We start from the raw sequence: 26,094 nt of genomic DNA, 5'->3' as shown, positions 1-26,094 counted from the left end.
ATAATCCCTGTTGTGTGGTGCTTATGACCCAGCAGGGTGGGTGTGTTGTTCACACTCTAGTAATTTACATGCTACTTGCTTTTGTTTATACAGCTTGACATCCAACAATCCTCTGCTAACTGAAGAAATATTGGAACCTGCATGAACTCTCAGTGTGAGCCAATGTAAACACACAGTGCTGCATATGTAATGAGCCAAGGTCATTTACAGAAACACCAGAATCCTTATGCTCATTCTGCAATTGCTTAAAGCAAGTTTTTTTTTTTTGGCACTGTATTCTCCCCCTCATTTGCACACCAAAATGCAAGACTACCGAAGATTATGATAAATATTATTTGTATTGTATAGTAGTAAAGCTTTGTTCAGGAAAATATTTGTAATTATCTACAAAATGTATTTATTCATTTAGAAATATATTTCCAAGTTGTAATGACTAATCCCCATTGTGTTACAATAGTTGTTTTCAGCAGACTTTCCTCAAACTTGAAATAAATCATTTTGGAAATGATTTTCGTTTAATATTTAAGCTGCTGTTTTAAAATCTGTTCCCCCATTTATCCTCTTTACTTTTCCCCTGTTGTTGACAGTAGGAGCCAACACAGTCAAAGGCGATGATTTCACCATTAATGAGGGTGGCGAAAATAAAGGTATTTTTTCCATCTTTTAACAACAAAAAAAGATTCCAGCCTGAAACCTGCATGAAAGCGAAACCAATTTTTTTTTCCCTGTAATGAATTCTTTAGATTTATTAAATTTTGTTCTTACGTTTTTTGGCCATTGAAGCGCACCATCATAAAGCACATCTTTTTGACACCTCTTTCCTCTTTGGCGATTCCTAGCACAGAACTGAAGGATTGTGTGAAAAGGCTAAAGTTTGCCTCTACAGAAAATACAAGAACATCCATAAAATAACACTTGCTCCGACATAAACGTTACCTTCTCCCAGTGCTGCAAAGTGAAAGATGGTCGACGAAAGTCTGCATGCTTTTTTCCCTCTTCTCCTCAAAGAAAAGATTAAACAGTCATGTTTTCCTCTTTTTTCTCAGTTTTGCCATTATTTTTCCTTCATTGCCCGGTGAAGCATGAGCACTAACCTGTGTTGTTTTGACAGTGTAAATCTGTTCATTTGTAACTCCTGTCAGATGCTGTGTTAAAGAAACTCTTCTCACTGTAATATTAATGGCTTGCTCTTTTGCATCCCATTACGCTTGGACAAATAATATTTAGTAAGACGCAATGCATTATAAGGTGCCAAGAAAGGGTAGAGCCATGTGAATATATGTTTTATACGCAGCGGTTGAATTGTAAAAAAAAAAAATTAAATAAAAAAAAAATCAGGGTGGATGATTTTAGCTGACTTTACGCAATAATTACAACATTTGTTTAATTTTAAACATTTTTATTTCATAAAACTATAAAATAAATTTGTCGATAATGATTCATTTTGCAATTAAAACTATTAAAATTGTCGATAACGATTGTCGATAATAATTAAATGATATTTTGCTGAATGTGTCATTAATAAACATGACATTAAAACCGTTAGTAGGTGGCAGCAAGCCCCTGTTTTAATAAATGATTAATTGAATGATTCAAATCAAACGATTCGTTCAAAATGGCTGATTCAATTAGAAACGAAGCAAGTGACTATCTTTATGAATGGAACGTTGAATCATTGGCTCATTCGATATCCCTGAAGGAACGTTACGTCCCGTCGCCACAGTTGCTGTACCACCGCTGTACGGCCGGGGCGCGTAGTCTCGGCTCCTCAGCGAAAAACTGATGTGCGTTTGCACGCGCTCTCCTTTTATACCCGCGCTGCGGGGCGGGGTGCGCATGGCGAAACACGCACGCCAACTGTCATTGGCTTGTTTAGTTAACACTCGAAGGTGATTGGGCTCTCGGGCGAGATCCCAATTCGTCAGTCACGACTGACGTAACGTCTCCGTTCCTTCCTTCAGGGAACGAGGGTTACACAAGTAACCGAGACGATCTCCCTCCTCTGACAGGAAGTCAGATGAGTAGAAAGACAGGGGTAAGTGTCTGTGGAACCGGTCAACCATAGTAAGCAAATGTCTTAGAACTTCACTGCAGGGTCATGTGTTCATAGACACATACCTATGCCCAATTACATACTGTACGCACAAAATGTGCATGTGACCACATAGTTTGGTGGCAGTATGAATATATTTGGAATATTTGCATTGCCCTTTTTAAGGGCTCTTAATGAATGTCCAGTCTAACAGATTGTGTGTGAGCTTTGTGGGCATATTGCTGGTGATGTACTAAGAGTAATTAGTAGTAGTAATATTTAGAGAAGACTTTTGCATGCAGTAATACCAAATGTTATCCATACAACTTGTTTGCTGATTTAGCTGAATACATGGAGTAAAAATTTTAGGATTTACATCTATACATGTCAAATTATTTATTGTAATGCCTGTTGGATATTCACAAATCCATTTTAGAAAGATATTAATTCACAAATAACAAACTGAAATGACTCGCAGCTTTGCAGACAGGTGCAATTTAATACACTTTTCTGCATTTTGGCCTTTCTATGGAGACACGTCTTAGATTACATATTTATTTGACATGTTTTCATACAGACAAACTTTAATAATTCAGGGCTTATTTTGCGAGTAAAGACATTTCTGTGGACCTTTAATAATGCATTATAACTTAATCAGTTTAATTATTAGCAAATCTTTAATTATCTGTCCATTGATTCACATAATTAATAAGCATGGTCCATTGTCAATTTCTTTTCCACCAGGTCAATATTGACATAGACAGTTCGCCTTTAGCTTAATTACTGAGCCACCAGGGCAGTACTACAGGTCTAACATCTTCGGGCTTGATTTATTAAAAATCTGCCATTCTCATCCTTTTATGAGGAGGTTCCAAACAAATGAAAGTGATTTGTCTTATTCAAGGCACAATCCTGGGCCGTAACTATAGATGTTGAGGTGGACATGTCTCACCCAATATTTAGATTTATAGGTTGATCAATATAGGTTTTCTCATGATTGATTATTGAACTTTCCCATCTCCTGGAATTTTGCATATTTTAGATCATTGGCACAATCCCTAATTACTAGAAATTGCCAGTAATAGTTAGTTGATTAGAGAAATTAGTTGAAAGAGAAAACAAACAAAGAAACAGCCTCCCTTAGAACAAGTCAATTAAATTGCCTGAGGACTTGAGGTTAACAACAATTTTCTAGTTAGCAATGCCATGCTTGGTTTGATACAGTGTGTTAAAATAAGAATCAATGTTAAGATTTTAATAAATGATTAATTGAATTATTCAAATCAAACGATTCGTTCAAAATGGCTGATTCAATTAGAAACGAAGCAAGTGACTATCTTTATGAATGGAACGTTGAATCATTGGCTCATTCGATATGTTAAAAAATGGATTCAATCAGGAACGAAACACTGCAGTGTTGCTCTGCACCAGGGACGTGCACAGACATTTTGAGGGGCAGGGGCTCAAGTGGAAAAAAGGGCACTTCTCATATTTTATTTTTTTTTCTAAACAAAATGTTAAATAAATTAGGGGTGTGCAGTATTATATACATCTTAATATTTTCTGGGATTTTATTGATAACGATAATTATACAATATTTTGCTGAGTGTGTTATTGTGCTGATATCTTAAGGACTACCGTGGACAGCTGACTCCTGAAGTTTTTGATATTCTGCATATTCTGTGTGGTGATCAGTTCAAAGCACTGATATAAATTAATATTTTCCAATAAGTTTAAATAGATTTTTGCCTTTTATGAGCATTTTTGCCTTTATAAAGCCTTTTTTCTAAAAGTGTGCATCATCTTTTCAGTCAAATTCTTAAATTGAATCAGTCAATTAGAATAATAAGTCATTTGGGCTGTTACCAGTCCAAAATCAGTATTGACAAAATTAATCTTTGCAATGCAGAGAAAACAGAAGCTGCATTAGAAGTTGCATTTAGATGCATTTACACACTGTTTAATGCAGGACATGAATGCATTTAACCTGCAGTTACAAATACATTAATACTGTTTTGATATTTTAAACATAAAACGTTAAATACTGATATTTGAAATTGTTATTTTTATAAATTATTATATTATGAAATTAAGATACTTTAAATGTGAAATTAAAACTGCCAGTAGGTGGCAGCAAGTCACTGTTAGTAAGCGAGTCATTGCGACTGAGCCGAATAATTTAAACGGTTGATTCATTCAGGAACAAAATAGCGTCATGCTGCTCAGAAACGCAAACTGAAATTATATTTGTTGGCGAAATAGACCAAAAACAGTCAATATTGTGTCTAAAACGTAAGTGTCTTAATATTAAATTCTTGTTTATTGAACTGCTGTATAAAATCAATATCACATTTGTAAGCATGCTGCTTTTTGGGGTAAAAAACGTCAGTCTTCGCGTGATACTGATTTTAATATAATATAATATTAAATTATATAAATATATACATTTCTGCCCCCATATCTTGAATTGTGTGATCATTCTAAATGCATTTTAATAAACTGAATCATGCAGTGAAAAAACGTGCACTGGTCTAACCTACTAGAATTCCTATTGCCTTAGCTAAACTTTAGCTAACTTGGTAGCTCTCATGAGTCATGGAAAGGATAATTAGCTGTAAATTTGAGGCACAGGTAGCTTAGTCTTTTGTTCATCATCACTCATCTCCACACCAAGACAAACACAACTGGAAAAGGAGGGAGGGCTTCACTTCTGTGGCTTTCGGCATGTCTGTGACGTGATGTGCAGATTACATGGACATCAGTAATCTAATTATTTACCTTATTCTAAATAAGCCAATATTATGATTATGGTGTTTACATGAGTTGCTTTTAGAATATTCCTTTCATGTTCCCGTTTTACATGTTATAGTACATAGTTCAATTAATTCGACGCCATCTGACGTCCCCTCCGGAATTTCACGTATAAACATATAGTTCGTCTTCGTGATGATGCCATATACCGTTTTGGGTGTTTCATTTTTAATTTGATAAAAGAATCAAGAAAATATCATACCTTCTGTTTTAAAGAACGTCAAAAGGTGCGCTTGGACCATTTTGCATGAAAAATTACAAAAAAATAGCTTGAGCTTGTATTATGCAGCTCGTATTGAGTTCTAATTGGCCAGTTGCCATTATTTAGTTCATAAATCATCATACGTAGAGAACTGTAATATTTCATTTGCATTAAATTTGAATATAAAAAACAACGGTCACACTTTGTTTTAAGGTCAACCATTAACAAACCATTAACTACAACTTTTGCCTCAATAAAGTCCTAATTTGCTGCTTATTAGTAGTTAGTAAGGTAGTTGTTAAATGTAGGTATTGGGTAGGATTAGGGATGTAGAATATGTTCATGCAGAATATGTGCTTTATAAGCACTAATTAATAGTCAATGCGTTATTAATAGCCATGCTGATAAGCAATTAATTGATAGTGAGAATTGGTCTCTATACTAAAGTGTTACCAAAACAACATTATCCATCTAAAGGGGATGGTAAGGCGAATAGTGGTCCCCCCATAGAGGCAGATCAGTTAAACATATATGATAATTGAATTGACCTGTATTGGGCACAGGATGTAGTGGTGTCTCTTGACACGTCTGTTAAATTGCTGTAGTGGATCTGACTGTGGTTTGTGGCTGCCGAGGAGTCAGCTGTCATGATCTCTGAGTGATGTGTGCGATCATTGATTGCTGCTGTCCAGACATGTTGTACTTTCTGATTGCCCTCTGATACCCGTATCTGTATAGAATAAAGCAAACAGGTGTTTGTAGCCAGCTGGGAAAATACTACAAGAAGCATTTTTGAGATCTTATTTTTGCTCTTTTACAAGGTTCAGCTTGAGCAATAATCGGAATACTATTGCTCACAAAGTTTGTTGAAATAGATGGCATTCCTCTTGTGACCTGTCAATGTGTTGTGTGAACACATAATGGTAAAATAGTCAACATCAACAGTTAATTTAAAAAAAGTCATTTCCACACAAACATCAAAGTCTGTCATCATTTACTCACCCCTATATCACTGCAAATCTGTATTTTCATCTGTAGAATATAAAATAAGATATTTTGAAGAATATTGACTTTCATTGTATGGACAAAAAACAAAGAAAGGAAGAAAGTCATACCAATCCCTATACATTTGCTTTCTAAATGTAGTTTAGGTCACACTTCAGTCTGAGGACCAATTCTGTCTATTAACTGTTAACTATGACTTTTGCACCAATAAACTGCTAATTAGCAGCCTATTAATAGTTAGTAAGGTAGTTGTTAAGTTTAGGCTTTGGGCAGGATTAAGGGATCTAAAATATGGTCATGCAGAATAAGGCATTGATATGTGCTTTATAAGTAGGCTACTAATAAACAGGCAATATGCTAGTAATATGCATGCTAATAAGCAAGTAGTTAATGGTGAGAATTTGTTTATAATTTTCTCATGTGCCATATACCTTAACAATGATTTAATGCTGACCATGAGCAATTGAAACATTCTTTATTTAGCCTGGACACATGTTTTGTACTTGCCAATTATTTGTGTATGGTGGTTCATGTATAATTGAAAAGATTGCTTACGGCACATTTGATATAATCTAAAAAATGCATACATTTAGGGAGGGGGGGGGGTCATGTTTCTCATCAGTGAACTGGTAATTAAATGAAAATATATAAAGATAAAAATATCACCTATATAATGAATAGACTTTGGACTGAGTTGTCCAGATGGCATATTTACATTTACAAATGCCTATTTAATCTCTGCATTTTGAAATCAGGCTGCCTTAAAAAGAAACAGTGTTAAGTCCTGTAATACCGCCACCAAACGCTTCTTGTTCTGAAGAGACGAAGATGGTGTTTTCAGAAGGGCAGGATCGATGCTCTCTGTCAGTGCGAACATCTGCAGTGGCGATGAATTACTCTTCCTGGCTCCCTTGAGGTTGTACCTATGCCATAAGACTCCCCTGCAAAATCACCCTACAGCAATGCACCAGCCTCCGCAATTTCCTGCCACCTTTAAAAACTCACCCAGAAAGACTCTTTAAATGCATATCAATGAAAGAGAAAGCTGTTCTTTCCGTCTGTAGTCCCTTTAAAAGGATGACACTCTTGAGACTGAGCCTGTACAGAAAGAAAGAGCTTTAGTTTGGAAATGAACGAGTGAAAGAATATCACTTGTCAGCCATGCCTTAATTGGTTAACATGGACTCTGAATGAAGGGCCTACGGCATTACTTTAACAGCTTTATTAAAGGTTGATGTTGAAAGCTTACATTTGAGATCCAGTAGCAGTACATGAATATCAAATATGGTGCATGTCCAGAAGCCACGGTTGACTTCGGCTTGATGTGAGGCCAATAATCGGCATACAGTTGCCTTTAATGATTTATTACAGCTATGTTTTCGCTGGCGTGCTTGCCCTGTATTGCTGTGCATTACAATTCTGTGTTACAGCTGAACAGACTGACTGAACAGGTCAGCATTGTACAGACTGCATGGTCATTAACAGCCATCCTTCCATACAAACACTTCTGGGAATAGATTATTCAAAAATGAAAATTAAATCATTATGTTCTTATCTTTCAAAACCTGTATGGCTTACTGTCTTCAGTGGAACACAAATTATTATTATTATTATTATTATTTTTTTTTTAAATGTTAAATGTTATAGCAAAAGTAAAAAAGGTGAAATTAAACTATATATGAAGAGATAATTTGCAAAAACTGATAACTCCATTTTTAACCATTTTCAAAAATCATGTTTTTTTCATTGTGCATTCCAATTAATCTCAATCAAACTGCAGTTGGGTTATTTTGATTAAGTAAAAATAACAAAAAAAAAATACAGCTAACTAACACAATAAAACACAATAAAAACGTGATAACATAATAAAAAACATGATTTTTGAAAATGAAAAAAAATGGAGTTATCTGTTTCTGCAAATAAACTCTATATATAAGTTTGTATATATACATTTATATGAATTAATTTATACATATTTATATCATACATATTTATATGTGAGTTTGGGGTCAGTTCAGTTCAAAGTTTTTTTTGCTAACACTTTACTTAAAGCCTTTATGCATAATTATTATAACAGAAGTTTTAATGCATTAATTATGCCTTTTAATACACCTTATAATGCATTGTACAATCTCATGAATAATTGTAACCACATTTAGTACATTATAACACTTATCAATTGATTGTTACATTATGCATTTTAAATGTGAATTTGGTTATAATCATTTATGACAAGATATAATGTTTCTTGAGCAGCAAATCAGCATATTATAATTTTTTCTGAAGCATCATGTGACACTGCAGAGTGGATTAATGGCTGCTAAAATTCATCTTTGCATCACAGGAATAAATGACTGTAATAGACAATTACAATGTATTATTTTGAATAATTTCACAATATTACACATTTTACTGTATTTTTGATCAAATAAATGCAGCTTTGGTGAGCATAAGAGACTTGTTGGAAAAGCCAGTACATTCTGCTAAATATTTCCTTCTGTGTTCCATAGTAGTCTTACAGGTTCAGGTTGACACGAGGATGAGAAAATGCTGACAGAATTTTCATTTTTGGGTGAACTATTTCTTTAATAAGAACTGTTGAGTCTAATGAAGAATTCAGCTCTTTCTCTCTCTCGTTCTTGCTCTGTATAAAGATGAGTAATGTGTGCAGTGCCGTGCAGCACATGAGGGAATATATTATCCTCCTCGGCCTGTCCTGGCAATGATGAATGTCCAGGGTGTGTGCACTGCGGAGTCACCCCCACTCACTCTCTCCTTTCGTTCATTCCTCCTTTCCCTTTTCTCTCTATCTCTCTGACACTCTTGCTCTCTATATCTTTTCCTTTTATTTTATTTCTGTCTTTCATGTTCTCTCATCCTCTTTACCTGTGTCTTCTTGTCACTGCACAGTTCCACAGGCAAAACAAGAAAGGGAACTTGTATAACATCTAAGCCGTGAAAGTCTTGGCACTGACAGGATGGGGTCAGAGTGGACGCCTAAAGGGCCGTTCACACAGGAAACGTTATTGTATCTGCCTGGGCTGTTCTTCCATGTAAACATGCTCTAGAAGGATTATGAGTAACTGAATGAGTAACTAACACAACTACTACTAGGAATGAATAAAGAAATAAAGTGGATAAGATGCATATAATGTAAGTGATTAATTTGGTTGTTGCTATGGCAGAGTTAAGTCATCAAATGGACTAAAGGTAAACTGTTGTTTCCATTAACTAATAAGGTGAAGCAACTCATTTTACAAGGAAATTAAAGATTATTTGTTGTTATTTACTGATAATAGCTATGCAACCTCTTTGGATTACTTGTATGATGTCTTTATGAACTTTTAAAAGCTTGAACATTTTGGTTGTGTGGACTGTCAGTGCAGGGGTCTCAGGGGTCTCATGAGAGAATATTACAAATATCTTCATTTGTGTTTCTAAGGGTTTGAAACACATACAGGGTGAGTAAATGATGGCTGCATTTTCAATTAAGGATTAAGTAACCCTTTAACCATAAAGTTTGTTTGCAATAAGGAAAAGCGAAACAACTCCATAACATCTGTACGTTTCCATACAGTCCAATAACATACAACTTTTTATAAACAAACTCTCATGAAAATGTACAAGTTTAAAGTAAGTGTTGCGCAAACTGTAGAGTATTGCAGTAGTAACTCAAAGTGGTTAAATTCCAATGGAGTGCATAACTGATGAAATGAATACCGTGAATGACTTTTTTTTTTTTTTTTTGACAAAAGCTGAAAAATTCCATTCAGCTTTTAAAAACGAGATGTTTGGTTCCATTCCACTGCGACAGCAGTAGCTGTTTTTGCATGCAAGAATTCATTCTGGGTGAACAGCCCCCAACTCATCAATCCCAAGGGCCAACATTTTTGCCAACTTAGCAGGTTTCCATTGCCAGTTGAGTTTTAACACACCTGGGATGCAAAATGCGCATAGATGTGCTGCCTTCTCTGCTAACAGCCCCTCCAATATGTCCCCTTGATCTATGGGTTTCACTGTGAAGAGCCTTAAGATGTGTATCGTCATCTACTTTAAACAAGTTCATGGCAGCACTCCATTCTCGTAATGTGTTTCTGGATAGTTCTCCTTCCAATAGCTGTGGCGATGAAGGATTTAAATTGTTTTCCTGGAAGGAGCCCACGAAATTAGTACCTAAACTGCTTCTACTGGGTCAAGTTTGTCAGTTAAGATTCTCCATAATAGAGCTCTCCAATTACGTGGGTGGAAAGTTTTGCCAGCGTTGGTAGTAATGGGTCAGGATAGGTAATCCTAGACGGTATAAAAGGGTGAAACATCAACACAATGCTTGTGTAACATCTCCACTAAACGAGAAGCCCTTGCGCAGCTATTAGTCTGCCTGGTTGAGAGGCAGAGTATTAGACAGGAGGTTCTGGCCTTGCTGATGATCCAGCGCAATAAAGGCGCTGCAACGCTGAAAGTTGTACACCAGCAAAGAGCTGCAAAATAGATGCACTCGCATTAGTGCGCTGCCTGGCGCCCACTCAGAACCCGACCGAAATTAATCACCTGTCACGATGGGTTGTTTTCCAGCTCTCCCTCTCCTTATCTTTCTCTCTCACTCTGTTTCCCTCTCTCTCCTTCTTTCTGTTTTCCTTTGCGGGGATAACGATACACAGACTTGCCTTTAATTCTGCTCGCCTGCCCACAGGCGCTGTAGGATTGTGCCAGCACTGCAGCAGACCACGCTGTGTGTGTGTATGTGTCTGCGTGTTTGTCCACCACCTCTGTGCAGTTAATGAAGCCATATGCAACAGAAACCAATAATCAAAGAACAGTGAGGTGTCTTTGGCTGAATACCAATTACTCTGGGTCTTACGTCGTACCCCTGTTGGACTCCACTCCAGTCTGAGAAGCCAACAAGGGCGTTTCTAATGCAGATATACCAGTCCCACTGAGAGGAGGCTGTTTGCAGTGAGTGTGTTTACGGAGGTGGATGCAAACACACACACACACACACACACACACACACACACACACACACACACACACACACACACACACACACACACACACACACACACACACACACACACACACACACACACACACACACACACACACACACACACACACCAAATGTCATAACCCCTTTTTGAAGCCATTAGCTCTCATTCCATCAGCTGTTTTGAGCAGGCTGAGGAAGCTGTTTGATAAAATATTAGTATACACATTACCCTAATAAGAGTAACAGTGCAAACCACAGAGCATTAAAACACACTTAATTAAAGATGCACACTGATTATTCACCCTGAAAAAAAAAGTGTTATGACTTGTTTGTAACCAGTATTTTTTTTTTCTTTGAGGAGTCTTTGAATCAATTTTAAGTCTTTGCTACATAGGTTTTGTTGTGACCTTTCAGAAAAGTTAACTGTCTTTAAGAAATAGTTCACCTACAAATGACAATTCTGATTTCATTTAAGCACCCTCATGCCATTCCAAATCTGTATGACTTTCTTTCTTCTGTGGAATGTACAATATATATAAACACCCACCAACCACTTTATTAAGTATACCTTGCTTGTATTGGTTTGGACCCCTTTTTGCATTCAGAACTGCCTTAATTCTTTGTGGCATAGATTCAACAAGGTGCTGGAAGCATTCCTTAGAGATTTTGGTCCATATTGACATGAAAGCATCACACAGGTGCTGCAGATTTGTTGGCTGCTCATCCATGATGCGAATTTCCCGTTCCACCACATCCCAAAGGTGCTCTGTTGGAGTGAGATCTGGTAACTGTGAAGTTATTCGAGTATAGTGAACTCATTGTCATGTTCAAGAAACCAGTTTGAGATGATCTAAGCTTTGTGACATGGAGCGTTATCCTGCTGGAAGTGATCAGAAAGGGATGGACATGATCAGCAACAATACTCAGGTAGGTCATGGCATTTAAACAATGCTCAACAGGTACTAAGTGGCCCAAAGTGTGCCAAGAAAATATCCCCTACACCATTACACCACCAGCAGCAGCCTGAACCATTGATACAAGGCAGGATGGAACCATGCTTTCATGTTGTTTACAACAAATTCTGACCCTGCCATCTGAAAATCGCAGAAGAAATCGAGACTCAACAGACCAGGCAACCTTTTTTCCATCTTCTATTGTCAATTTTGATGACCTGTACAAATTGTAGCCTCAGTTTCCTGTTTTTAGCTGACAGGAGTGGCACCCGCTGTGGTGTTCTGCTGGTTTGATGTGTTGTGCTTTCAGAGATCTTGCTCTGCATATCTCAGTTGTAACGAGTGGTTATTTGAGTTACTGTTGCTTTCTATCAACTCAAACCAGTCTGGCCATTCTCCTCTGACCTCTGGCATCAACAAGACATTTTCGCCCACAGAACTGCTGCTCACTGGATATTTTCTCTTTTTCTGATCATTCTATGTAAACCCTAGAGATGGCTGTGCATGAAAATCCCAGCAGATCAGCAGTTTGTGAAATACTCAGACCAGCCCATCTGGTACCAACAACTATGCTGTGTTCAAAGTTTTTTTTAAATCACCTTTCTTCCCCATTCCAATGCTCGGTTTGAACTAGAGGTCAGCGCGGGACTATTTTTTTAGTCCCTCTCCCGCAAGGTTATATTCCGCACCCACCCGCTTCCGCTATATATTCACTCTTTGTTCACCCGCTGTCAATATTTGTAATTAGAGGGATTCCTCATCGAAAAACATAAAGTGGGCTTAAATGGTACCACAGTGAGTAATGGTGAAAACAATGTTTTCCTTTAAAAAATGTAAGATGTTTTCAAAAACATGCATGGAACTTAAATATACTGTGGACTATGCATCATAATAATTTTCATTATGCCCACATTAAGAAATTTTTTTTTTTTTTTTCATTTAAGGTTAGCTTGTGTTGGCTATAGTTTGCATGTTTTGTGGCACTGTACCATTTAAGCCCATTAGAGGTCTGCCCGGGGCTATTTCTTTAGTCCCGCTCCCACAGGGTTATATTCCGCACACACCCGCTCCCGTGATATATTCACTCTTTGTTCAACCGCTGTCCGCTTAGAATAATGTTCATTCTGACCCGACCCGACCGTTCCCGCTAAATTTAGATCTCCTTTCCAGAATCTCACATTTAAATTTCCGCTACTGAAAGAAAGAGAGATAGGCTAACAAATAAAAGTGTAGTCTGCACAAAATTGTATGTTATTTTATTCGTCTTGTCAAGAGTCTTGCATTTATTGACTTTGACTTGAATTTATATGAATTATCTTAAGACACAAAATTCATTTAATATTTTATGCAACACAGTAGGAAAAAAAGTGTCAGAGAAAATAAAAATGTTGTACAAAAATTGTATTTCTTATTTTTATTCATCTTGTCAGAATACAATTTGTTTAACATTTACAACACAACAGGAAAAAGTGTAGGTTGTACAAAAATAGCCTTTTAGCTATATTTTTATTGTCTTGTCAAAATACTAAATTCGTTTGACATTTTTCTGTTAACACAGTAGGAAAAGTTTCGCAGAGATAAATAAATAAATACGAAATCTGTAATTTAAAATTATAGGCTAAGCAAAATATAAACAAAACTGAGTTGAACGTCCTTCAAGCACAGCACATCCACACTTTGCTCCATCCTTATTCTGCACTGTCACTCATGGACTACCTGCCTGTTCTGTCTGAGGGCCGTATATTTCCCACCGGTACTGCCTGCTCTGCGCACAGACCCTGCAAATAAAACGCGTGACGCTGAAAGCATGCGTGCAGCGCGTGCATAACAGTCCGAGTGCAGGCTGTACCGGTGGTCAATAAAGCGCAGATATGCTGTTTTGAATGGATGTCAGGAACGGGGTATTGTTAGACCGCCCGCTCCCATTCAAATTACACCTCAGTTACCGACCGCTACCGCGTTTTATTCAGGAATTTAATCCCGCAAAAAATCTGGTCGGTTCCCGCGGGAGAGCCGCGGGAATGCAGACCTCTAGTTTGAACTTCAGCAGATTGTCTTGACCATGTCTATGTATGTACCTAAATGTAGGGTGACCATACTTGCTCTTTTTGAGGGGGAAGTCGTGGCCTAATGGTTAGAGAGTCGGACTCTAACCCAAAGGTTGCAAGTTTGAGTCTCATTCGTGGCCTAATGGTTAGAGAGTCGGACTCTAACCCAAAGGTTGCGAGTTTGAGTCTCATGTCTGGCAGAAATTGTAGGTGGGGGGAGTGAATGTACAGCGCTCTCTCCCACCTTCAATACCACGACTGACGTGCCCTTGAGCAAGGCACCGAACCCCCAACCTTTTCCCGGGCGCCGCGGCATAAATAGCTGCCCACTGCTCCGGGTGTGTGTTCACGGTGTGTGTGTGTGTGTGTGTGTGTGTGTGTGTGTTCACTGCTGTGTGTGTGCACTAAGGATGGGTTAAATGCAGAGCACTAATTTCTAGTACTTGGCCACATGTCACTTCACTTTTTCCCGGACATGTCCTCTTTTTGGACCTAAAAAACTGCGTCCGGCCAGGATTTCTAGTTTGCCCAAAATGTCCGGGATTCGGCTTTTGCTTTATACCAAAAGTTGCCAATCATTGTGTGCATTTTTGTATTAAAGCCGTGTGCGGGACTGTTTTCTTAATTCTGCTCCAGCTGAATTTCTGACCATCACTGCCTGCTCCCGGGAACATTGCACGCATCAGGGAGCCGCTATCAATATGCAGAGTATTTAAATCACTTTGGATGCAGCTCGTGTTGGATGCAAGGTTGCCAAATCCACATTTTTTGCATGGAATTGGGCTGATTTTAAACTGTTGCGGAGAGTTGATTTTCTCCCGTGGGTTAAAGGTGTGAAATATTGCATAAATTACATTTGACTGAATTGCTTGTATTGAAACTGATAAAACTGTGGTAGATATTAAGTTTTGTGAAGGATGACCAATGAAAGCCTTGTGTTTATGATTAATCTGCACTGAATGGCTGGCATGTGATTGGCTGAATAGATATTTGCGTTAACAAGCAGTTGAACAGGTGTACCTAATAAAGTGGCCGTTAAGTGTAAATATAGGCTAGTGGTTTACAGCTTCCCTTAAGATGCATTCGTTGATATTATTGTTCAGCGTCTGCAGTAAAAGCACTCGTCTAGAAAGTTTCAATGTGTGTTTTTATTGTGACTAAACAAAAGGACACATCTATATCTACATTTGTTGTTCTGTTCAAGACCATTAGATATCTGATGTGAAAAATCTATAGTCTGGTAAGCCTGCCTGCAATTTGTGAAATGTTATCAAAGACTTCCTCATCCTAGGGCTTCATGTCTCATGTTTTATAATCAGCCTTCTACACATGTACTAATCAGGGGCTTTAATCAGAACAAGAGAGACCCACAAATAACCAACTCATCTGCAGCAATTACGGACTTCCCTGTGCATGAGCCACATCTTGAGGTGAATCTCGCCGAGGTAGGATTAGTTTCAGTGAAAATGCGGCTTGGTAATGGTATAAAAAAGCAATTTAATTTGGGATATTTGTCTGATCTTCTCATTGGGGATTTTACTATTGGATTTGCTTGTCAAAGTGTAAAGCCTAATGTATTCTACTGATATTCGTTTACTGAGAAAAACTGCCAGTGCTTTTGTCAGGCCACTAATAGTTAGTGAGAAAGGGTTGTTTAATCATCCTACAAATATAAAAAGCGTTTAGAGTATGTTCAAATTATTATTTTTTTCTTCCTGCAGACATCCATGATGAGAATGGGCTGAGACCTGTTATGGTTTATATCCATGGTGGGTCCTACATGGAAGGTACAGGCAACATGATTGATGGCAGCATTCTGGCCAGCTACGGAAATGTAATCGTGGTGACCCTGAACTATAGGCTGGGAGTGCTTGGTAAGTCATTGGTTTTTCATTAAATGGTGGATGGTTTTGATTATGGAATATCTTGCTGACCTCCTGTTTTATATTCACCCTCCTACAAACATAATAAAGATACACACATGTGTTAAAGTGGCTCATGATCTTGGAATAGCTGAGGAATAAAAGGGTCATAGGCTTAAAAGTCACAGACTTTAAAATGAAGATTTCATTTTGTTTATTCGTTGAATAAAAAGAAGAGATATAATGTTATGTCAATGTTTTATATGACCTAGTTTAATTCCCTGCATGCAGTTATGGTCATGAAATGCAAATACAATATTTATGATTTTCTTATTAATCTTTTTCCTGTTGGAAGAAGTCCCAAATGAGTTCAGTTTCTTGACCGGTTATGTTTCAGTGTTATTATGCTATTATAGTATTTATTAATATTTAGAAGGAGCCAATTTTTATTTTTCATATTTTCAGTTGTAGTTTGTTCTAGTAATTTGATGTGCCATCTGTCATTTTTATTTTTTGGTAACACTTTAAGGACCAATTCTCACTATTATCTAGCTGCTTATTAGCATGCATATTACTAGCATACTGTCCATTTATTAGTACTTATAAAGCACATATTTATGATTTTTCTGCTTGACCATATTTTAGATCCCTTAACACTACCCATACCTAAACTTAACAACTACCTTACTATCAATAAGCAGTAAATTAGCAGTTTATCAAAGGATTTTGTTTTTGTTATTATTAGCTTTATTTTTTTTCTAGTAAATTTTGTACCTAAACTTATTTTATTTAAGATAGTAAGGCAACATTTCTTACTCATTTATTTATTTTAGATTGTTCATCTGTTTAAATTTGATCTGTTTTCAGCATTATTATAATTAACAAAATTGAAAGGTAATAATACATGATATGACTGATGTTGTTTTACAGCCAGTTATAGTTTATTTGTCTTTGCATCATGACCAGGCAAAATTGCCCTCATAAAACATAATGATTATCTTCCACAAACTCAAGGAGGACAGATTTAGTACTTTCTAAATATGAGAAAGGAATGTTCCTACATTGCTAGTCATCAAATTCAGAATTTGTGCTGTCTAAAAGTCCACTCTGGATTTAATAAACTCTTCTTGCACCTTTCATTCCAGTGCAGTTATGTTTCAGTAGGACGTAGTGTGATTAATAATGTACGTTTAAGAGTCTTTCAGACTGTTACTTCTCCTATTGGATGTGGTGGGTAAATATTAAAAAGGATCATAGTTTTATTCACAGTCCTCCACTTCAGCTGTTCTTACAACTCATTATCAGCCACAGCTCTCTTTGAGGCTGGCTATATTTAGATGTGTTGGAGGAAACGGTATAGGCCTCTGCAAAAGTGTGCACTGCAGGAAAAAGGCAGTAGTTGGGAGAAAGAGAGGAAAGTGGCAGCAAGACTGAGGGCAGGAGTGAGAGAGCGCGAGCGAGGCCTTTGTTAAACATGTTTCTGCTTCTCTGCCTGACAGTGCGCAGCATGAAGGTGATGGAGATATTCTAAAGTGTCTGGCTGTCTCCGTCTTTATGGAGAACAGTTTGAAGTGTGGTGGCAGTGAACAGCAGAGTCCTAGATGGAGGGTAAAGTGAGATTGGAACCTGTTCCCAAGCATATAAAATTGCAGGATCGTTTCCCTTTTGTACCCCTTCTTCAGAGAGCGAGAGCTCTTTCTCCACGACAAAAGTCATATTTTAACACCTCTGAGGTATCTTGGTTGCAGCGTGTGTGTGTGTGTGTGTGTGTGTGTGCACTACACAGACTGCTGTCTAGTTGGCCCATACCCAGTCCGCCACCAGCGAGACAGATTTTCTTCTCAGCTGTTTTTAGACCTAGTGTTGTAATGGCTTTATCCAGCTTTTAGACACATGCTCACTGATTAGCCAAGGGTGAGAGGAACATTCCGGTGTGAAAATACTGTTTGCAGAAAGTCATGCACTCCTTCCTTGAAATGGCTTGTTAAAGAACAAAAATTGTGGCTGAACATATGTAGACACATTTAATAAGATAGATACAGCGACAGTGTGGTATGCATAACAGGGTTGTTAGTGTCATAATCGTGTGGGAAGTAATACGACTGCATGGGTGTTTATTTATATAAATTTTGTATAGGCTGCATGGGTATGTGTACGGATGTGCATTTTTCTGTCGAATGTAACTGTGCGTGCTTTCACAGTAATTGCTTCATCTGCAGTGGGGCACATGTGGCCTGCCGATGATCCAGTGGAGGCTGTTAGAATAAACTGTGTCTCTCTCTCTCTCTCTCTCTCTCTCTCTCTCTGTGCTTCATAATACAGCAGAATGGGTCTGTTTCTGCACTTTACTCCATCTCGATGGATTATGGGAAACTTAGTTCCACTTTGTCATAATGAAGTATTTATGTATGCGGCACTAAATGAAGAATCACAATGGCTGTGGTCACACAGCAGCACTGAACTGCTTTTTTTTATTGTTTAAGAGAAGGCTACCAAGAGCCCTGAAACATTTAGAGAGAGTTCACCCAAAAATATAAATGATCATTTACTTGCCCTCATGTTGTTACAAACCTGTATTGTTTTCTTTCTTCTGCTGAACACACACACACACACACACACACACACACAAAGATATTTTGAAGGATGTTGTTTCGTTTCTTATTAACTTCCAAACTAAGACACTTTTCAAAATTAACGTCTATGTTCCACAGAAGTAAGAAATGCACACAGGTTTGAAAAACATGAGGATGAGTAAATGTTGATAGAATTACATTTTTTTAATTGATTCATTTGTGTTTTTGAAGAAGCATCTTATCCTTAACAAGGCTGCATTTATTTATTAAAAAGACAGTAAAACCAATAATATTGTGAAATATCATTACAATTTAAAATAACTGTTTTCTACTTGAATATATATTGTTAATATTAATTTATTCCTGTTATATTTCATTACTCAAGTCTTTTTTTTCAGAATTATTATTTATATCCTATGGGCCAGATTTACCAACTGCTTGCACCAGCGCAAACTGTCTTTTTGCATTAAAACGGAACTGTTAGGATTTAATAAAGACCTGCAGTGAAGAATTAGCACTGGAAAGGTAACTGGAAAGTTATTTTTCCGCCTGGACTTACTGAATATGCATTTGTAGGTGTTTCCCTTTCAGACGCAACATTTATGGGAGGAGGACGTTTGTGCTCGTCAAATTACTGGTATTTGCCCCATTATTTAAAGCCCAAAAAGGCATGTCTTAAAGCAGGCGGTAATTTGCGCTGATCTTGGTAGATTGCGCTGGTCATTATGGAAATGATCTGGCTGCGTCTGTGTTCTTTAATGTGCGCATTGTTAGTAAATCACCTGCAGAATTTTCCCCTCCCATCAGCGCTTTTATTAAACTGCGCTCTGACACTAATTTGCCCTGTTTAGTAAATCTGGCCCTAAATGTTTTGAACAGTAGTCCGGTTTTAGAACAAAATGTTTTAGAACAGTAGTATTTACCAAGTATTTAAATTGTGTGTGTGTGTGTGTATGAAATAGCATTGTCTTAAGTCTTTCTAGTGATCTGTAAGCCAGCCCCCTCCCATCAGCGCTTTTATTAAACTGCGCTCTGACACTAATTTGCCCTGTTTAGTAAATCTGGCCCTAAATGTTTTGAACAGTAGTCCGGTTTTAGAACAAAATGTTTTAGAACAGTAGTATTTACCAAGTATTTAAATTGTGTGTGTGTGTGTGTGTGTATGGAATAGCATTGTCTTAAGTCTTTCTAGTGATCTGTAAGCCAGCACTTTTGATCAGGTCATTGATTATAGGCATTATTTGTGACTGTAATAATGAACAGTTCAATTTGATTGCTTCACATCTGTTAGTAAATACTGCTGTCATTCCTGAACTGTGACACTGTGAATATAGCCAATCAGATTAAAGTTCCCTGTATAACTGATTTCTTGCTGAACCGCTAGTAAACATGCACATCAGAAATCTGCTTCTTGAGATTTTACAGTCTATAACCGTAAAACTGTATTGCAGAGAGTCCTGCAGAATCTCACTCTGGCTTTTGTCAAGCAAGACACTAAAAAACCTTCCCAAATCACCCTCAGAGTCGTTTAACAGACAGTAGCTTACGCTAATAGACCCCTCTGCAGTGGGTCAATCTCTGCGGAGCCTTTATCCTATTCACTTCTGTCTCTGTCAGTCTGTCTGGCCTGGAAGGCTCCTACAGTTTCCCTGATGCCTCTCTGAGTAGAGTCTCCACAGCAGGGCAAGGACAGGCACAGCCCAGGGGAGGAAGGCCAAATGGGCTTCGGTCCTCTGAAATGCTTGCATGTGGGAAGAGAAATAGAGAGATTAGGAGCAACAGAGAATGAGAAACAGAGGGCTTTTTTGGGTCACATTTTAAGCAATAGCAATATAATGATGCAGTAATAAAGGTGAGAATGTGCTTTGGTGTCTGTGGGCATGTCATGCTGTCCTCAAATGCCAAAAGGCAGAGTTGTTTGTTGTGGTCTCGTGGTAGTTCTAATGACTTTGCTTTCTTTTACACAAAAACAGAGAGGAGAGGAGAGGTGATGTAAGGTAATGGCAGGAGAGGCCAATGGAGGACTGCTGCAGGTAAATGTGTTGAGAGTTAAAGTGGACAGGACTCAGGAGTGAGGGATCACAGACTATTGAGTAGATTAAAGATAGCATGTCAACACTTGGAGAGGAAGGGCAGAAGAGGCTGCCAGAGAACGGGAGAGACGACATGGGAAACAGGGAATAGAAGAAAGAACATAAATTGTTATGGACGTTAGAGCCTAGAAGTTAGCACGTGTTTCAGGCAGATTCTTCGAGAAAAGAGTTCAGCCTGAATTGATTCATGTGAAGATGGGCAGATCCAACTTGAAATATTCATATCTTTGTTACTGCTTTTATATAGAGATGACCGATCCTCCCGTGTAAATACTTCTCCAAAGTGTTTTAAAACTCCTGATTTCACTATTTATTTAGTAGGGAATCGGGATGGGAATCTCTATGCACCTCAGCAATTCGACTCCGTTATGATTCAGAAGGCTGCACTGTGATCATAAAACGATTATCGATGCATCTTGATGCTTTTTTTCTGTATAGTTTTTATTTTTCTCACTTGGTACTTTTAATGATCTATAGTGCATTTGCTGCCAATATCTGTTATTAATTAAACAAATGGAAGAGTTACAATTCTTGATCTACATTTACTTCATAATTATCAATAGTTTTTTTGTGCATTTTTATTAGATTGCTTATATATTTTAAGTAGTAGGCTACTTTTTTTTTGAATAATTGCAGAAACAGGGAATAGAAGAAAGAACATAAATTGTTATGGACGTTAGAGCCTAGAAGTTAGCACGTGTTTCAGGCAGATTCTTCGAGAAAAGAGTTCAGCCTGAATTGATTCATGTGAAGATGGGCAGATCCAACTTGAAATATTCATATCTTTGTTACTGCTTTTATATAGAGATGACCGATCCTCCCGTGTAAATACTTCTCCAAAGTGTTTTAAAACTCCTGATTTCACTATTTATTTAGTAGGGAATCGGGATGGGAATCTCTATGCACCTCAGCAATTCGACTCCGTTATGATTCAGAAGGCTGCACTGTGATCATAAAACGATTATCGATGCATCTTGATGCTTTTTTTCTGTATAGTTTTTATTTTTCTCACTTGGTACTTTTAATGATCTATAGTGCATTTGCTGCCAATATCTGTTATTAATTAAACAAATGGAAGAGTTACAATTCTTGATCTACATTTACTTCATAATTATCAATAGATTTTTTGTGCATTTTTATTAGATTGCTTATATAAGTAGGCTACTTTTTTTTTGAATAATTGCAAATTAATAATAAATGAAACCAATTGTATGTTAATAATTATAACAAACTAAATGTAGATCCAAAACATACAAGCAAATATAAAGTAATAAGTGGAACAAAGAAACATATTACAAGCGATAAACAAAAATTACTTTCAATATCCGAGAGTGCTTTAAGTATCTGAAAGTTTCCAGACAGACACAGTTATAGATTTTTCTCTTTTTCTCAGCATTATTGCTGTTAAATTATTACTGATGACTTCAGCAGCAGGTTTAATAGGCTGCATTCACACTAATGCACAGATTTGTTTCAACATATCAAATTATTTATTCTGTTCTTAAAACATAACTGACTGCCATTACATTAATCTTGCATCGTAAAAGCATTTGGAGATTCAAGTTAATTGAACTGCATACACAGATACTGCACAGCTGCAAACACACACAACGTGCGCGTGAGTTTTGTGTATCCAGTATGTACTGCATTCCAAATGACATAATGCAAGAGAAAACACTGAAATATCGGGAGTTGAAAGGACGAGTTGTCAAGCAAAGCACACGTTTCTCACATGCATTCTGAAATTTTCAGAATCGATTCAGAATCCGTAAAGACAGACTTGCAATGCATTAGAGATTTTTTTTCTCCCACCCCTATAATTTAGCATGAAAATTACCATAGTATAATCTTAAAGGTAAATACTATTACTAATAACAACAACAACAACAATTGTATTATTATTACCAAATAGTTCTTATAGTTCTTAATTATTCCTAATATGAAACTACCTTTACTACCTATAAACTATATGAACAATTTAAAATATTTTAAAATGTCAGATAACTTTACTGTTTCATGATGCGGCTAGGTTAGTTCAGGTTGTAAAATGCCATGTGAAGCTAAACATTTTTTAATGATATTTATGAATTATTACCTTATGATGTTTATGTAAAACATTACCTTGAAAAATATTTTTTAACAACTGTTAGATTTAAAAAAAATATTTAATATCGCTGATTCAACCTAAATACATCAATTTATACCAACAAAACTATATTTGATATTTTTTTAATAGGTTAAATCAGGTAGAAATAGCTCTTTAAGGTAACAGCTGCAGGACATCACATTTACAGTGTACTCAATCCCTGATATTTAAAATAAGTGATTTTCTTGTTGCTTTTCCCCCTAATAATTCCCTGTTATTTCTGTACTTTATTGATTAAAAAAATGCAAAGGATAGGATGGATGAGGAAGGAGGTTTGGGTTGAAAAATTGAGGTGACTGCCTGAGGCGAGTCTTCAAAGTGTGACACATGCAGCGCATACAGCGCTGGTTAACGTCTTCCCATTACAATCAGCTCAGAACACAAACGATAAGCAAACAAGCTTCTTTCGAATGGCACTGATGCCCAAGGCGGGTGAGAAAGCTGATTTGCCTGTACCAAAAGAATAAAAACAAAACCTAATTAAACACACATCAAGCCCCAACTGATGTTTCCCTTTTGACACATAAACACACACCTCTAATGGCTTTTAGAAACGCAAACCTCTAGGATTTATATAAATGAGCAGAATCCTCTCCGGATGATGCAAGCCCTCTTGTAGTGATTATTCAGACATTTTGAATCACCGTGGCCCTGTGAGAGGGTCTGGCAGCTCAGATAAGGAAGGCTACCTTGAGATCCACTTGTTGAAATTCTTCCATTTTGTAATTTTACCTTGTAGCATGAATCTTTCAAACATTAAATATGGTTGCTGTATTCTAAATTATAATTTTTTTTAATGATTGTTGAAAAAAAAAACATGGAATTAACAAAGTATTTTGTCTTAAGTCATTGTTGATAAAGATTTAGCTTTTACAATAGCTTTTGTCTTAAGAACCTTTAAAGAATACAGACTGAAATCCATCCCCAGTTCTTCCCTTATAAAGTTTGGATGTCTATGCTTGGCTTCTATTGTAAAGGTCATTGTTGTCATATTTCTCTGTAAAGCCATTATTATAATGGGCTCTGAAGTATTATTTTTTTAAACCACATTCCATCTATTTGTGAAAAGGAAAACACGTTATTGTGTAGTCAGCTCTACTGTCTTCATCTCTAATTGTGGTTTTTAATTGTACACTACTGTTCAGAAGTTTGGGATGCTTCTTCTAATTCATCTTCTTATTCTTATTCTTATTCTTATTATTAGAAGTATATGCTGACCAGGGTTGCATTTATTTATTGCATATATAAAAATATAATAATATAATATAAAAATGAAATCATTCTAATATGCTGATTTGCTGCACAGGAAACATTTCTTATCAATGTTGAAAACATTTGTGCTGCTTAATATTTTGAGGAAACTGTGATGCATTTTATTGATTGATTGTTTGTTAAATATAAAGTTCAAAAGAACAAGTATTTAAAAAAAAATTATGTTTTTGTAATACATTTAAATACTTTACTGTCCTCTTGAATCAATTTAATGTGTCATTGCTGAATAAATATGCATGTGTTGAATAAATATAATAAAAAAAAAAAAAAAAAAAAACTGACACCAAAGTTAAACTACTTAATGGAAATTAAAGCTAATTTTAAGACAATAAAATTAGAATAAATTAAAATCCATATACTGCAATATGTGTAATTCTAACAAAAAAAACAAAAAAAAAAATTTAAAGACAAACTTTGAATATAGCTCATCAAGACCTTGCTTAAAGTTTCAAAATCTTTATTATTTGAGGGTTTTTACACTGCAATATATGGTAAACTGCAGCTGTTTAAAGATATATTTCTACATTAGCTTATTTTAGCAATATTAAATCATATTTTTTTTTGTTTTAAAACCAGTTAATATAGATGTTCCCATTTGTATTTATTTATTTAATTCATTTTATTTATATAAACCTTGCAGATGGATATAAATAAGGAATATAATGAAAAAAAAAAGAATGCTATTTCCTGAATTTCTTTTAATTGCAGTTCAGTAAATTCCAAATGAAATTGTTCCTGTGGAAACTTCCGGTAGCGCACAGCTAATTCAATTCTAATTTCATCTCCAGGATTCAGCCTGTTCTTACATTCTGAATTTTGCCTGGCCCTGCAATAACAAGATCAGAAACTAGATCAAACAAATGTGCATGGTTGTTTACCTACAGACCTACAGACCTACAGACATCAGTCAACATTCCTCGTCCTGTCATCTGACTCTCATCTCAGATATGCACAGTCTGGTATCATCATATCTACACACTGAAACAGGGAGCTTAATTTGCCCTCAAAGTGGACCTTCTTCATGAACCAGATGTACTGGAGAGATCTGGCCTTGTTTTCCCCATAACTCCAGATGGCCTGGTCCCTGTGAGAGGAGGAGACCTCACTGTGTTGATTGGTTAATCCTATAAATTCTGTCTGAAGATCTGTGGATGGCAGCTTGTTGCTCAGGGATGCAGTGTGCTGGGGCACAAGAGGGCAAAGGGTTAATGTGAATCTGGCCACTGCCTCTCTGGCTGGTTCAAGCCTCGTGTTCAGCCACTCTTACCCTGTTTTGGGCTGCTGTGCCGGGGGAGATGCGGAACTCTTTGCCCTGCACACGTTCGGATGCTAATGTGCTGTTTGCTTGTTTTTGTTTTGAGCTGCGGCATAGCAGTGCCACTGGATGGAGGATGTAATTGTGTAGGGCATTAAATCTTGAAATTACAATCACATTGAGAGCATTGACAAAAGTAGGGAGAAACATAATGAGGCATAACGGGAAAAGCCATGTAAACATGCAATGACATGACCTTGACTTGACATGAGTCATTTAGGCACACTAAATTGTTTTATTTGAGTCAGTTCATTTAATGTTCTACCGGTAAATGGGGTTGAAGAAGGCTCTCAAATGCAATTTACATGCTGCCAGTTACAGCAATGGTTTTCTTTGTACAGTTCTCCAAACATGGATCACTTTTTGTTTGAGGGGTCAAACATCCTGTTGTGTGGTTGAAAAAGCAATGCCTAGATTAAAGGGATAGTTTAACCAAAAATTAAAATTCTTTCAAAACTATTTTATCGATGTCTTTACTACCTTTCCGGGCCTTGAACGTGTCAGTTGTGTTGCTGTCTATGCAGGGTCAGAAAGCTCTCGGATTTAAAGGGGTTATATGATGCTGCTAAAAAGAACATTAGTTTGTGTATTTGGTGTAATTAAATGTGTTTATGCGGTTTAAGGTTCAAAAAACATTATTTTTCACATACTGTACATTATTGTTTGTCCTCTATGCCCCGCCTCTCTCAAACGCCTCGTTTTCAACAAAGCCCCCTCCTTTGACAAGCGCAGTCTGCTCTGATTGGCCAGCTGACCCAGTGCATTGTGATTGGCCGAACACCGCAAGCACTCGTC

The 26,094-nt window shown here is 36.9% G+C and overlaps 1 protein-coding gene across 2 annotated transcripts in view; it reads left to right on the top strand.

The window, feature by feature from the left end:
* Positions 1-26,094, top strand: part of nlgn4xa (neuroligin 4 X-linked a) — a 131,374-nt gene that overhangs the window by 15,396 nt on the left and 89,884 nt on the right. For both annotated transcript variants that reach the window (XM_016490291.1, XM_016490290.1), the window contains one exon: positions 15,760-15,912. In XM_016490291.1, coding sequence (XP_016345777.1) covers positions 15,760-15,912 — 153 coding nt within the window. The remainder of the gene's footprint in view (positions 1-15,759; positions 15,913-26,094) is intronic.

The sequence above is a fragment of the Sinocyclocheilus anshuiensis genome, unplaced genomic scaffold, assembly GCF_001515605.1.
Source record: "Sinocyclocheilus anshuiensis isolate Anshui unplaced genomic scaffold, SAMN03320099.WGS_v1.1 scaffold442, whole genome shotgun sequence".
Lineage (NCBI taxonomy): Eukaryota > Metazoa > Chordata > Actinopteri > Cypriniformes > Cyprinidae > Sinocyclocheilus > Sinocyclocheilus anshuiensis.
The sequence above is the reverse complement of the archived record's forward strand: the minus strand, read 5'-3'. Positions and strand labels throughout refer to the sequence as shown.